The sequence below is a fragment of the Fistularia commersonii genome, chromosome 8, assembly GCF_037954325.1.
Source record: "Fistularia commersonii isolate RoL2024-O1a breed Wild chromosome 8, RoL_Fcom_v1.0, whole genome shotgun sequence".
Taxonomy (NCBI): Eukaryota; Metazoa; Chordata; class Actinopteri; order Syngnathiformes; family Fistulariidae; genus Fistularia; species Fistularia commersonii.
Genome location: NC_141291.1, coordinates 8,905,256 through 8,920,168, shown reverse-complemented (window position 1 = coordinate 8,920,168; position 14,913 = coordinate 8,905,256). Strand labels below are relative to the sequence as shown.

The 14,913-nt window shown below is 47.5% G+C and overlaps 1 protein-coding gene across 1 annotated transcript in view; it reads left to right on the top strand.

Annotated features, from left to right (window-relative positions):
- pou6f2 (POU class 6 homeobox 2) overlaps nucleotides 1–14,913 on the top strand; it is a 67,301-nt gene that overhangs the window by 24,799 nt on the left and 27,589 nt on the right. Inside the window, exon 5 of the mRNA XM_086150993.1 lies at nucleotides 12,904–13,271. Coding sequence (XP_086007119.1) covers nucleotides 12,904–13,271 — 368 coding nt within the window. The remainder of the gene's footprint in view (nucleotides 1–12,903; nucleotides 13,272–14,913) is intronic.

Here is a 14,913-nt window from a genome sequence, read left to right as displayed (position 1 = left end):
AGCGGGAGGAACGTCTCATCTATCCGCTCCCGTTCTTCCATGGCTCCCTCAGACGTAATCCGAGAAGCTGGTTTTACCGAAGCGCTTGCCTATTAATAAGCGCATCGCATCTTATTTGCTCTCGGCGGAGCGCATCACATCAGAGAGCCGGGTTCTGATGGCGAGGTGAGAGCATTGTTCCTCTGTACTCATCTGCAGGAATCGCAAAACAGCACTCAGGCTTCCACGATAAAGGTCGGCATCCCACTCACCTGCGGTAATGAGACCCGGCGTCGGCGCCAATCAAAGCCGCGTCTGCCGGCGTGATGAAAACACTCAGCGGCTGTCGTTTGGATGCTGCAGGTGTCGGCGTGATACAAATTAGGGAAATCGCTCCGCTCATTACACCACCAAAGGGCGGGCTCCCGAGGGAAGAGCCAAACGCTTCCGCGCTAGTTAGACATGTCAGACTGCGTCTCCTTCGCCGTTCCTGCGAGGGGCGATCTCGCCGGACCGGACCGCAGCCTTAACCCCTCTCCGCTGTAGGAACGCGCTCTTTTTTTGCCCCCGCTTTTTCCCGCTCTCCCGCCCGAAGGCCGCAAAACCGCACTTGCGGGATATCTCGAGACCCGTCTTTGTGCGCAAATCATGCTAATGGGAGCGGACAAAAAAAAAAAAAAAAAGATCAACCACCACCTTAACGCAAAAGAAGCCCGACCCGTCCCATCTCCCTCATCGCAGTTTAATCCGAAGTGTTCTTAAGCCGCGTGTGTTCCGCGTCGCCTTTTTTAATGATTTAACTTTGCGCCGGTTGTAAGATGACTCGCAGGGGAGAGAGCCGCATTAAATAAATAGCGGTGATAAAATGTAGATCTCATACATTTCAAAGGTAATGCGACTAGCGGTGCAATAGGAGCAGCTGCACACAGTCCTGGAGCGGTAATTTGATTGATTTGTTGTGACAGCAGCCAAATAATTGAGAGTGAGAGGTGCTGCCGGAGACGAAGCGTAGGCACAGTCAGGTTCGTGAGGCAGTCCCAGCAGAAATGGCACCCGGGTTTCTCATCTCTGCCATTGATATCTGCCAGTAGTTTATTGTTTGTCTTCAATAAGCAGCACGGAAAACGTGGAGGGGTTACTGCCTTTGTGACAGTGTGGTGACAGAAAGATGGGAAAAAAGAAAAGAAAAGAAATCAGCAGCGATGGTGCGTTAGAATCAAACACACACACGCAAAGAAAAAAAAATATTCTGCTGAGGGTCGTACGCAGGCTTACTGTACACACACAGTACCAACGCAGACACACACTCCCTGGAGACTCGTGATTTATACGATGATGTCTTTTTTTTTTTTTTTTTTTGAAGCTCACACATCGGGTTTTACCCCCCTGGCATTTCACTTGTTGCAGACGTGCTAATGATTTGTACCGAATTCAAGTTACATCTATCCCGTAATTGTGCACAAAAATCGTATCAATTGAGCGCGACCTCCAAGAATGTGTGTGTGTTTGTGTATGTGTGTGTGTTTTTAATTGCATTCGGGCATATTTTCATGTCTTGCATCTCACACAAATACAGTAGCACTGTTTGTTTTCTTCTGCGCCCTCCGGCTCCTGACTTGTGTTTTGTCTTGTGGATGGTGGCGGTGTCACTCCGGCTCAGCCACGCCACAGGACAGCGCGCTGCCAGAGTCAGAAATAGAAAGAAGAAGGGAAAGAAAAAAAGCAGAAAGCAGGGGGGAGGAGGGGGGGGGTATTCTTTATGGCAACGTGGAGGAGGACAATAATATTTTTAATCAGATGTGGCTGGCTCTGTTCCTCCGCAGCAAACATCTGCCCTCCCTGGTAAACACTGTCAGACAGCTATTTGCCAACCTTCAGACGTAAACACACGTTTTTTGTTGTTTTTTTAAAAACCTAGCCTCTCCCGCTGCGCCCGAGTGCGGTGTCTTTATTTGAACGGGCGGCCTTGCAACCGCGTGGGATCGTGGGAGAATCGCCCGAACGGGGAGAGATTTAAATGTCATTATGACGAGTGCTCAAATCGGCTCCCAATTACCTCCGATGATTAGGAACGCTCAATATCATTTCATTTGGAAAGAGCTGTTTACGCACATGAACTCGGTGGGTTGATCACCCCCCCTCTCCCGACTGTAATTGACTTTCAGGACAGCGCGTGCATCCAAAATAAACTAAAATCAACACGGCGAAATAGGCCCGACGCCGACTCCGGCGGGATCCTCCGAGCGACGGCGATGCTTCTCCCGTCCTCGCCTCCGCTCCCCCACGATTGTCGCGTTTATCGATTAGCCGTTCAACATAATCATACGCGGCCAGTGGAGGTCATCTCTTCATTAAGAAGCCATCTGCGTATTTTTGTGGCATATTGACCGCGTCGCCACGAGTCTGAGGCTCAGGCGCCGTATCGAATGCTGTGCAAATAACAATATAGTGATTGCATAATATTTCCAGACTTGTAAAATGCCTCCTGTAAATGCCTTGACCACTTGGCCCGGAGTTGTTTCGTTGAAATTACATCTCACTTCTTTTTTTTTTTTTTTTTTTTTTTCTACCCCCCCCCCCTCTTCCCCCGTCCTCTTCCGAGACCGTTAGACTTGCCAAAGGTCTGCCGTATTGCTGAGGCGCCACTCAGAAGCTTTCAGCGACAATCTGTAGTCGAGCATTTTAAATGAAAATTGATTTGTGATTTACATGGTCAGTGAGGGGAAAATGAACTTATGAAATGTTGTAAATGAAATATTAGACAAGGTGCAGTGGGAGAGAGCAGACAGAGATGGTAATCTTGTGGAACTAGAATTCCCGCCTGGCAGAACTGGTTGACATTTTACATTTATCTGTGTTCTGCATGAGTTGTAATGTTAATGGTAATTTTATGGGACTGAACTGGAATGAAAGCGGCATTATCGCCGATTTCTCCAAATGTGGAATTGTGTAAAGCGGCGCCGCAGCATCCTTTTATTTCCCATTTCCAACTAATATGAATTATTGCTCGGCCCGCCCTCTGCGTTTGAATCGTCACCCGCAGTTCCTCGTGCGACACACCTTTTTAGGACAAAGCATACAAATGACATTATTGAGACGCACGTATCGTTACTGCGCCGATTCCTGAATGTTTGTCACGCTTACTATTTCTCTCTACGCAACAGTAACTATCTCAAAGAAGACACGCGTGCGTGAGATTTCAGAATTTGAGATCAAATTAGGAGCCGGTCCGACCTCACAGCGAGCGGCGGCGTGGTTGTCACGTATCATCAGTTCCAATTTATTGGTTTTTATCAGATCAGACTTTAAACTAGCATATTATTTATGTGGATTTATCGTCGGCTTAATAAAACAAGCAAATCAATGTAGCATTATGTTCTAATCAATACTACTTACACCCGGTCCACATGTTCTAATTTTGATCAATACTTTGTGCATTGAATGTTTCCTTTTCCCCATCACGGCCCCGCACGCCGGGAATGGATTTTCAAAGGGCTTAGCCGCCCGAAAGAACCGAGGGATCGGTGACGGGCAAATGAAGCGGCGGCGGCGGCGGCGGCGGCGGTGGCGGTGGCGGCGGCAGCGGGAGCCCGGATCAGACAGAGGTCACTTTCAGACGCGCTCCCTAATTCCCCCGGCGGTGAAACCAAAGCGTCCGCGGTGACTCCCGTCAGCAGATGGCGTGGAACCGAACCCCGCGTCAGCGGAGACGTCTCGCCCGCCGCTAAAAGCTATCTGCGGTTACTAATTGCCGGCCAGGGCCTAATTACCTTAATTAATGGCCCGGGTATCTGGCGGCAGGATTTGCGGGGGGCTTTTATCAGTATCGGTGCAGCTTAAAAGGTCCCGGAGGAAGCCCGAGGAGCGCGCGAGTCCCCCGGGGGCGATTCCAGCTCTAACGGGCGACGGATCCCGTTGCACCGTTACAGGAGAGCGCGGTCGGAAAGAGATGTCTGACGCCGTCACGAGAAAAACCTAGGGTGAAGAGGAAAAGGCCCTTCGCCGTCCGAACACTTCCCTCACCGGCGGGTGTTTTCCACTCATACACACGCGCGCGCTTGGAAGAAAATCCCCCCCCCCCCCCCTCCGCCACTGCGATTCACAATGACAAAGTAGACTTAGCACCATTTCCATAGACCGCGGGGGTTTTCGTTCAGTGATCTCTCACTGTGAAATTAGCCTCTGTGCTTTTTCTTTCTCCATCCCGCGGCGAAACGGTTAAAAGACACAGATCAGCCGCTATGAAAATGCGACTGATTCAACAATATCTCCCCGCGGCAGAAACGCCCGCCTCCTGCCTACCATCCCCCAGCCCCCGGCCGGTTCCTCGTCCACATCTAGAGAAGGCTTGTAAGTTCCAGGTGCATACATTTCTTTTGATGATATATTGTCCCGGTTTGGAATTTCATTTACCGCCGCTGCCCTTTGCCGAACCTGTTGCTAGTCAGTGAGCACGATAAGCGTATAAACAGTGTGCTACTTCATTCATCATACATCGTCCGGGGCTCTCAAAAACCTCATATCCGATTCAGGGAGGAACTACTAAACCGGCACAAAGGATCCCGCCAGGATCAGCTGAGGTTCCGCTAAACGGCGAGTGAGAAATTGCGCATGCTCGCCAGCGCGTTTTCACCGTCGCAACTCCAGACGACGCATTATCCTTTATTTCACGGTGCATGCACGGTCTACGTAGCGAGGGCGGAGGGGCCGGGGCGCGCGGCGCGAGTCGGTTCCAGTGGACGGGGAGAGCGTAATTCCATTTACACTGTATTTTGAATGTACGCATTGTGAAATCTGTTTTTTCCCTCAATCACAGTGGCTGCCCTGTGTTGTATTAAACAGCATTGATAATCACAAGAGGCTCGGTGTCACTCAGAAGGCTCCACATCACTGGGGCAGACAGTGTTGTGCTGCTGGGCATGTTGTGCTGTGTGAAAGTGCTTACACGCTCCCTCAGACAACCAAAGGGAATAATTAAAGGCAGAAGATGGAGGCAGAAGAATGGAAAGCAAATCCCATTGTTTGGGGTTATTTCATCCCACTGAATTTTCTTTCTCTCACTTTCTGCCGCTCGCTCCTCCCGTTCCTCCCCGATGCACTGTGGGTATGTGGCACACTATCAAAAGCATATGTAAGCGGAGCAGCGGCAGAACAAAAGCCCTATGATGTCCTCCTCGTACCCACATTGCCTTTTGATTATTCTACAATCATTTTATATTCCTGTAAGTTGGGAAGGAAGGGAAGGCTTAATAACCCCATAATTTACAATACTGTTGCGGCTCAGATACCATAAGATGTATTTTAGAGGATGTGAAAACAGCCTTGGTTATTCCTCCTCCTCCTTCCTTCTCTCTCTTGTCCTTTCTTCTTTTCACCGCCACCGCTCCCTCCGTTCCCCAATATTCAAGTTGTTAGCAAAATAATCCGCGATAAAATTCAAATTTAAGGTGAACTCGACGATTAGGGCGCCTCTACTCCACTCCATTTGTGCAGCCGTAAACGTAGCCCCTCAATCTTCCTCAGCTTTTACTGTCAGTCAGAGAGCACTCAGTCATCTGTGTGCATCAGGCCCCCCGATATTGATTTTTCCACCCACTGAAACAGCCGCATGAACATAAATTTTGCATGAGGCTTTTACTCAGGGCCTCCGCTTTGGTCTGACGACACATGATGGGACCATGAACACACTGTAATAACCCGCTCTGTCCTGGCAGGCAGACGGGCTCTGCTTTCAGTCGTGTGTGTGTGTGTGTTTGTGTGTGTGTGTTGGGGCCCTTAGACTGTGAAGGACAAATGCGAGGGACCCCCTCACTGGGCACCGCAGCCTAGCGTGCCGCGAAGCAGGTTAGGTGACGCCAAAATCGCTATTTAGGATGAACCAAAAGTTGCAAATTATTTCATTTCCATCTTTACATGCGACGCATCCGCCTTTTTTGTGCGAGTCTCCGTGTTCTCCGCCAGCTTCTGTCCAGGAGGTTCATCGGAGACCGCAGCTTGACCAGGGTGAACGGTCAGATATCATCCAAACGGGATGTGAAATAGCGTTTGTCTCCATAGTCGAGAAGGATAGCGGTTTGGAAAATGAATGAACGAATTAAGTAGTAATGTGCAATACAAGGAAATTAAGGTGCATCTGACACACACACTTCATATAAGTCAAAGTCGACTTTACGGTAGATGCCGCTGTATGTTTCACGCACTCAGAGGACTGACATTGACCCACGGTGCGGTCGTAGAAAAAATTATAAACACCACAAGTTACGACAAAAGCAGCAAGGTGATTGAAGAAGTCCAAAAAGAGTGAAGGTGCTGGGATTTAAAATCATTTCAAGCGTTTTAAAGCACCAGCGGATGCAGACTTCTGAGCACAGTGCAGTTTGTGGACAGTAAACAGGAACAAGGACCCAGATAAATAGACTTATTTAATTTTACCCTTAAAACCCTCTGGATAGAGATTGGACTTGCCATGCTCTTTGCTCTTGAGGCGACAAACTCCCTCCGTGGACCAGCCGCTTTTAACCAATCAGAATAATTCATTTAAAGCTGTTAAAAGCATTGCTTTCAGATAGTTTAGACTGTCCTCTTTAAGCAGAAGACTCAGCTTTGTTTGTGTTTTAGTTTAAAGTTTAGAAATCGGCGTTAAACCAGAAACGGCTGCACCCGAAGCCGACGAATGATCACACTTTCGATAATAGTTTATAAAAACAAGCGGGACGCGATATCGCGACGCAAAAACACGTGCTACAAATCTGACGTCTCTCTGAATTTTTAGGCGTTTTCAATTATCTATGATTTATATTTGTCACATTGAAACTTTTTTCGAACGCTCTTTGTGACTCGCCGCACTTGTTCGACCGCTGATATCGTGCCGCGAACATGAATTCGGTGTGTCGTCACGATCATCTTCAATGACGGGGCGCAGTAAGAAAGCGCAGGTACCCACGTGTACTTTACAGACTTAAAACAGTCACCTTAGTGGTAAATACAAGCTGTGGAGACTGCAGGGAGAAGATCTCTGCGGCTGCTAAAGCACATGGGTGAGCCCTCCGGGGCAGGAACCAATGCTGCGCATGTACGGTCACTATAATGATTAGGAAGACTTCAAATGAATTTCATTCGGCAGCAGATTTCTTTGCACCTCCGCGTGCCTCTAGATGTGGCCGGATCTGGCTGTTTGTAGTCAAATTTAAGAAACGGCAAAGAGGAAGCAAAGTTAAGCTGGTGTGTGTAGCATGTTCGTGGAAAAGACACATTTCTTCCAAATGCCTCTCTTTCAACGTATAACTCCACTGCACAGCTTTGCATTGCAAAGTCACAAATGTTTTGTATTATTTCTGCTTCTTCAAGAGATATCTGAAAATCTACTGCCTAAATTTGCACTCGCTTTTATTTTTCACATGGTTGAGTTGACTTTATCTTCATTTATATCTGAGTCCATGCCTTGTATGAGAGGTAGATATGACTTTAAGCTGGTTGCTCCTCACCTATAAAATAGCCACTTGCATTGCACCATCTTATCTATCCGACTTGGTTAAGCCACGCGTGCTTGCACATGCACGGCGCTCCCAGGATTCCAGTCTTCTGTGTCCCTAAGGTCCGGAAGAAGACTGCAAGCAAGAGGCCCTTTTCGTTTCCTGCATCAGTGCTGTGGAACAATCTGCCTCATGACATTAGGCCGGCCCGCTCTGTTGATTCTTAAAAGCAAAGCTGAAGACCCACTTGTTTGCTGCTGCATAAGAGGCCTGAGTAGTGTTTCTGTGAGCCAGAATTTATTTTATTTTTATTTTCTATTTATTTATTTACTTTTCTCTTCTTTCTGAGTGGCGCAGTGGTTAGCACTTCCGCTCTCGCAGCAAGAAGTTCCCTGCTGTCCAAAAACATGCAGGAGGTTCAATGAAAGCTTCTAACATCATCGCATCCCTCACTACTGGACATGAGGAATAAATTAATTGAATGCATTTAGTTATTCATTAAAGGAATTATTTACTACCAAGTATTTATTCGCGTTTCATTAATAATAAATCAATTCAATCATTTGTTATTTATCCGTCTATCTATTATTAAACATCCTTAATGTTTTGAGTTTGTTTTTGTTTTTTTTAATTCCAAACAGAGTTTTTGATTTTACAATGGATATTTTCTGCTCCCGTTGTTTAGAAATTACCTTAGACGTTATCGGTTTGCAAGAGAATCGTGCCGCCGACTGGTCGTCGATATGATATTTTGACAACGGCGGACACCGGTGCGTCACAGCAAGCGGGAAATCTCGAGATACCGGCACGGAAACTGTGATGTTATCCACTCCAGTAGTGCGCACATACGCCGATCTAATCCGCTGAGTAAAAATGACCTTCCTTTGACCACCTTCATAATTACCAGATCTCATAGAGTCTAAATCTCTTTACCTCCAGTGGAGTAATTATCAGCGTGACTCACTGAAAAGGCAATTGAGACAGTGGTTTATGGACTCCGGCCGTGAAACGTGAGGCAGAGCAGTAATGGGCCGCTTGTTTGTCCCCTCTCACCTCCCTTGTTAGAGAATAACGGCTGTATTTGGACCAGCGCAGTTCCGAAAAATACAGGGTGGGTCACATCGGACAATTTAATTAACTCCTGACGGTGTCCTCCGCGCCGACTGATTAGCGCTAATTTACAGCACCCCTAAGTGATGCCCAAGACGGCGCGGGTGCAGTTAGGGATGATTTGAGTGTGCCTCTGCGCGATTCGTTTCTCCGCTCTTATTTTCTTTACGCATTCTGATCTGAAAGGATAAGCCGGTGAGGACCGAGTCGCCCTTTCACGCTATCTTTCGCTAAAAAAAAAAAAAAAAAAAAAAAGCAAACAAACATACAATACGTATCTGGTATTGATCAGCATGCAGTGGATTCGGCGCATTCCTCTCGCTGTTTGTTGTTCTGCGTTTTTACAGTTTTTGATGTTTGAAAATTCTTTCAACATGAGACGATAATCTCTATTCTGTTTGGGCCGGCGCCTTTGTGCTGCGCCAGGCATACGCCGTTTGACGAGACTGAAAGGAAGTCGGAGTCCATTTGCGTCAGCGCGGTTTCTCTCGCTCCGCTGCCGCTCTTCATGTCGGCCTTGAACGAGCCTCCTGCGAGGACCGCATCTTCGGCACCTGTTCCTCCGGCCTTCGGCGCACCTGCATTCCCGCCGTCCGCCTGTATGGATTTCGCGCCGCTCTCTTTTGTGGATGTTCGATATACTTAACACCTGGCGACGGCAAACACGGGACCGTTTGCAAGAGCAGACGCCAAGAAAACGGGGAGTTAAACTGGAATCGGCCCTTGAGAGAAAAGTGCTATAATGGGGGTGGGGAGCGACTACCAAGATAGCACTGGTAATGAGAGAGCAGACTGTTTCCCCGTCCCCCCCCCCCCCCCACCCTCGCTCGCTCCTCAACCGCACAGGAAACAAAAATAGCATTTTGTCTGACGAATGAGCAATCTCTGCCCCGGCCTTTCGACCTCTGACAATCAGTCTCGCGTCGTCCTCCGGTGCTTCAGGAGCCCGGGCCGGGACAGGCCGAGATAACGGTTGATTTTGCTCGCGGGCGAGAAAGCCCCTACCGGAGGACAAAGGCGGATCGTTTTGGGATCGCAGTTCACTTGCGGGGGACCTACCCCGCCCCGAAGGAAACCCGACGTATCGGACCAGCTCCTCGTCGCGAACGTTAACTTCTTACCGGAGCGAAAGCGGGGCCGCGGGTCTTCTTCTCGGCGGGCACGATGACCAAGTGGCTCCGCCGGATACGAGGCACAACAAAGAGCCGGCGTGAGATATAATGAGCGCTATAGGATCCGCGCACCCTCTCTGCCCTCACTCCATCATACGCGAATCCTCCGCCCCGGTCCTCGGCCCCCATGTCCGCTGGAGGAAGGAGCACAAACAATTAGCTGAGACAAGCTGCTCGGATTATGTGCTCAAACAAAGCAATCAGACAGCTGTGGTTAAAAAGAATGAGCTTCTGGATGCCTGTTAGAGAGAAATGGAGGGTCAGTGGTCCTGACAATCTTAACAAGATGACAGAATTTATAAAGCACTGCTGTTAAAGAATATAGTTACCTGCAGTGTAGCCCTTATAATAAGGCCACATGGGGCTTCTTCCATATTCCCTCTGTATTTGTTTTCCTTTGCCTCATATTCTTTTGTTGTGTTTCTAGTTCTTCGGCGTAATGGTTGGCGCTGGAGGAAATTCTCCAATTGTCTTTGATCAGCGCATGGTTTCGATAATTTCTTGACAGACATCTCATTGAATCCCACCCCTCCCCATCCTCGCTTATTTTCTTTTTTTTTTGTTTTCTCCCCTCTCACTTTCTCATTCTATCTCTCTGTCTCTCTCCCCTCTCGCTCTTTTAATAGAGCCGAGCGAGCATTTTGTCACGGCGAAGTTGCGTGGTAAAAGAGACAGTGCTGTCAGGGGTTCGCCGCTCGCCGGAGAACTTGCCCCAACATTTCATCGGACTCACTTGCAGCTCACGCCGGGCGATATATAATTCATGGCGTGGGTGTGAGAGAGGTGTCAATGTGTCAGGCGGTGGAAGTATCGTAAGAGTGTACTGTTTACTGTCCGGCTTCTGCTGAAGTGTAGGATGATCTTCATCAAATGTTCATCTGTGCCTGTCCGGAAGTTATAGTGACCGTGCTAATCAAAGACTTGTCTGGCGTGATGTTTTATTCATCTTTTATGAGCCGGCCGTGCGTAAATTATTGAAGCGCATCGATTCTGTATGTATACAAGCTTGTCTGGGTCGCCGCACGCAACTGTTTGCCGCATTATCAAAAGAGCCGGACCTGCACGCATAATCTTTTTCTGAGCCGCCATCTATTATTCACCCCTTTGTGTTTGAAGTAAGTTTATCAGAAAATACTTCCACCAGATCCAGCTTGTATGTAATAAGATCATTAGACCGGCGAGCATTCATTCATTCATTATCTGCACTCGGGGCTGCCCTGGCGGAGGGTGAGGAGCGGGGTTCACCGCGGGACCAGTCGACCACAGGGTTGCACATGGAGACATGCAACCATTCACTCACTCATAGTCAAGATTTGGCAGGTCCTTCCTTCCAGCTGCTGCTATGCAGTGTGTGTGTGTGTTCGTTTGTGTATGTCTTTGTCAAAAAAAAAAAAAAAAAACCTCACTAACCCAAGCTTACTGTTCTGTATATTTTCTGTGCATCTTGTACTTGCAAGTGTTATTTGCAGTCCCTATGTCCTCTATTGTAAGTCGCTTTGGATAAAAGCGTCTGCCAAATGCAATGTAATGTAATGTAATGTAATGCTCGACTGTTTTCAACCCAGCTCTGACCCAATAGACTTCATTCATTCGTTCATTCATTCATGCAATCACTCGTGTCGCTGCTGCATGCAGCTGTTGTCCGATCCATTTTTTTGTTTGAATGTATTGTTTATGTTCTAAATTTTCCAATTCTTTGCATGCTTCTGCTTTTAACTTATAATATTTATAACTTAACTGGCTCCTTAAGTGTGCCACTTGAAATTCCGCCATTGTGTGACAATGAAAGGTGTATTTTATTGACACCGTACAACCATTCACTCACTCATTCACTCATCTGGATCGGGTTTTCAATTAAAAAATATCTGATTTACAACTCAGATATTATAGATCCTGATAACTTCATACTCTGTGGTTTGTACAAACCGTTCAAAAGTCATTGGATCTTAAATTTTGTTCTGGGAAAAAAAACATGCATCCCGTCTTGAAGTCCGGTCACATATTAGCACATAAATAAGATCCGCTCTCTCCGAGCCTGTACGGTCTTTTTCATCCACAAACCCGAGTGGTGTCCCGTCAGCTTCGAACTTCGCAGCTCACCCTTTAGTTTTGCGTTCAAAGTGGCGCAGTCAGAGACAGCAGCACAAACTCACATTAAGACTCTGAGACTGTGTGATCCACTTTGAATCCACCCTGCCCCCAAATCCGGAGCAGAGATGATAGTGAATGGTTTGCCCTTTGTTTTTCCACCGCAATGCAAGAGACGTTTTAATTTTATTTTATCTCTAAATAAATATAAGTCGTGATATTGATTTTTTTTTTTTCTAACTATGTTGTAATGAACTGAAACGAAACCCTTTCAATGCGATATTCATTTTGTAGCGTACCGTTATACTGCCACCCTAAGATATTGTGTTTTTCATCCATTCATTCATTCATAACCATTCACCCTCTCCTTCACATGTCAATCTGGGTGAATCTCCAATGAACGTCCTGCATGTTTTTGGACTGTGGGAGGAACCCGGAGAACCCTGAGGAACCCCATGTAGACACGGGGGAGAACATGGAGATGCCACACAAAATATGCTTACAGAAAGAAGCACTAACGGCTGCACCGCCCTGACATTAGATACAATTGCTATAATATTCATTGTGCATTAAAGTATAGATGGACATTGTGTCATGTTCTTAAGTATGTGCCGTCTGGTGTGAACTGCTCCTTTTTTCATCTTTTTACAAAATTGTGTTAAAATTTATAAGCATTCAAATGTACGACTGAGGTTCTAATGGCGTGCCATCATTGGACCCAATTAGTTAATGGATTTATTTCTGAAGTCTTCCACTCAAGATGAATGTCTTCTTTTTTTTTCCTGTGAGATTTTAAGCCATTAAACCAAATATTCTCACATTCTCCAAATGACAATGGAGACTTTTGGCCCCACAGAGAGCAATTATATCAGTCAAGCTTGATAGCTTTGTCCTAAATCTAGCTTCTATCTTCATGGAGGGGACTGTTTCGGGGTTCTGCGGGATTCACACTCACCACATACATCCCACACCTGGACACATGTCAGGTCATCTGTCCATCCGGCAATCCATCCGCAGTATTTGCGCGTTAAATCACAAGTTGCGTCAGTTTATCTCTCATGTAAGTGTTGTTTCCTCCACAGCTACCTCATCACTGAACTCCCAGCTCCAGCACCTACAGCAGCTCCAACAGATGCAGCATCATCACCACCACCAGCAGCAGCAGCAACAACAACAACAACAACAACAACAGCAACAGCAGCAGCAGCAACAGCAGCAACATCAGCAGCAGCAGCAGCATCACCACCATCACCAACAGACCCACGCCAAGAGCCAGCTCCCACCCCAGCATCACATGACCCCACCCAGCCAGCAGCAGTCCTCCGTCCCGTCCCCGGGTTCCACTTGCTCGTCCGCCTCCGGGCAGCCGCAGCACTCGCCGCCGCACCTGCCCAGCCAGTCGCCGGCCCACAGCCTCCCGTCGCCCGTCACCCCGCCCATGCCTTTGCCGGTAAGCGGAACGATAAACGTCACGCGCGGCTTCACCGTTCGGTTTCTTCAAAGTACTAAAAGAAGAAATCACACAGTGATCTGACACCCTACACGAGGATTTGCGTAACCCTCCGCAGGAGGTGAACATTATATCATGCAGTTTCATTGAACGTGCATTAAGCACTCATACAACATCTTTATTATTATTCTTTTAGGGTCAGATTATGTTCTATTGGAAAATTCATAAACTTATATCGATTTTAAAGAATCACCTTTTCCCTCGGATTTTATATTTCAGTGCTCACTATTATACATATTTAGTTATCTCCTTCAGTTAGCTACCTTTTAGCACGCTCGTGTCATTTCGCTATATCATGCATTTCATGCACAACTGCAGAGTAGAGATCTTATTTCTGACTGGATTTATTTCGCAAATGGGTTTTTGCATTAAAAGCAAGGAAAGACCTGCAGTCCGATAACATGACATGTTTGTTTGCTGATGAAATGCACTCGCACCGTACCGCCATCCTATTTCAACCGATTCGGGGACGTAAGGCGCAAAAGCCTCTCTTTCGACGACACACAGATGTTGTTTTGGAGTTCCTCCCGCATCTTCTCCTGCTCGACGCGGGCGTGTCCCCCGAGCGATGGGGGATAACGGTTGGCTCGCCCCCTTCCCCGCCACCTGACTCACTGAAGATGATGACAAAAATACAGCAATCACTTTTCAGCCATATCTCTGGTAAATAAAACAAGTAATCAGAGTTGCAATCAAAAAGTTGGGTTGCCTGTGTATTGAGTTCAGAAGTGATAGGCGCCGAAACACAGACATTAGTTACCGCCCAGACGTTATTTCCTAATAACCGGGGAGGAGATTAGATTTTATTTGCGCTCTCCCTCATGCCTTCCGATTGGGACTCCAAGCGCTCAATCCCCCTCTCCCCCCTTTGTCCACACTTGATCCGTATCAAGCGGGAGTGTTCGAACGGAATTCGCTGGCGCACACGGGATACTATCGGATTCGCGTCCGACCACCGCGCCCCAAAAACCGAACCGAACCCTCCGTCCTGAGCTCATCGGCCCTTCCCGACCTCCTTTTTCAGTCCTTTTGTCCATCCACCCGTCTGCCCTTCTGTCCGTCCGACTGTCACCCCGTGACGATAATAACCCATTTTATATCCCTGCGGTTTCATTTCTAGTGGAAACCGGCCAGGGTCGCCTTTCCGTCCCTGGTCACATTCATCAGCGTCAGGCCCTTATTGGGTTGTGGTGCAACCTTCTTTATGGCTAAGATGAGTTGAGCTATTTGTTTCCCCCCTCGCAGCCCTTTCCGGCCCTGTCACGGCCTGGTGAGGCTCGGCAGGAAAAACAGCCCCTGAATTTAATGGCCTCCTTGGGCCGGGCGCTACATTGACGAAATACGCTGTCCGGTTCGAGTGCAGCTCCAGGAGCCCCTGACCAACATTCTGATTCCAGATTTGATGAAATGAATTTAAGTCGGATTCATCCGCCATTCCGTTGCATGTTAATTATCTCTCTTGTTCTCTCAGACAAAAACGGAGACTATTTTCCGTCCTGCTCATCCGGTGGTCTAGATATAATGGTTTAGATTTTTTTTTTTTTTTTTCTAAAAGAAGCGGCGGGTCGGATTACGATGACTG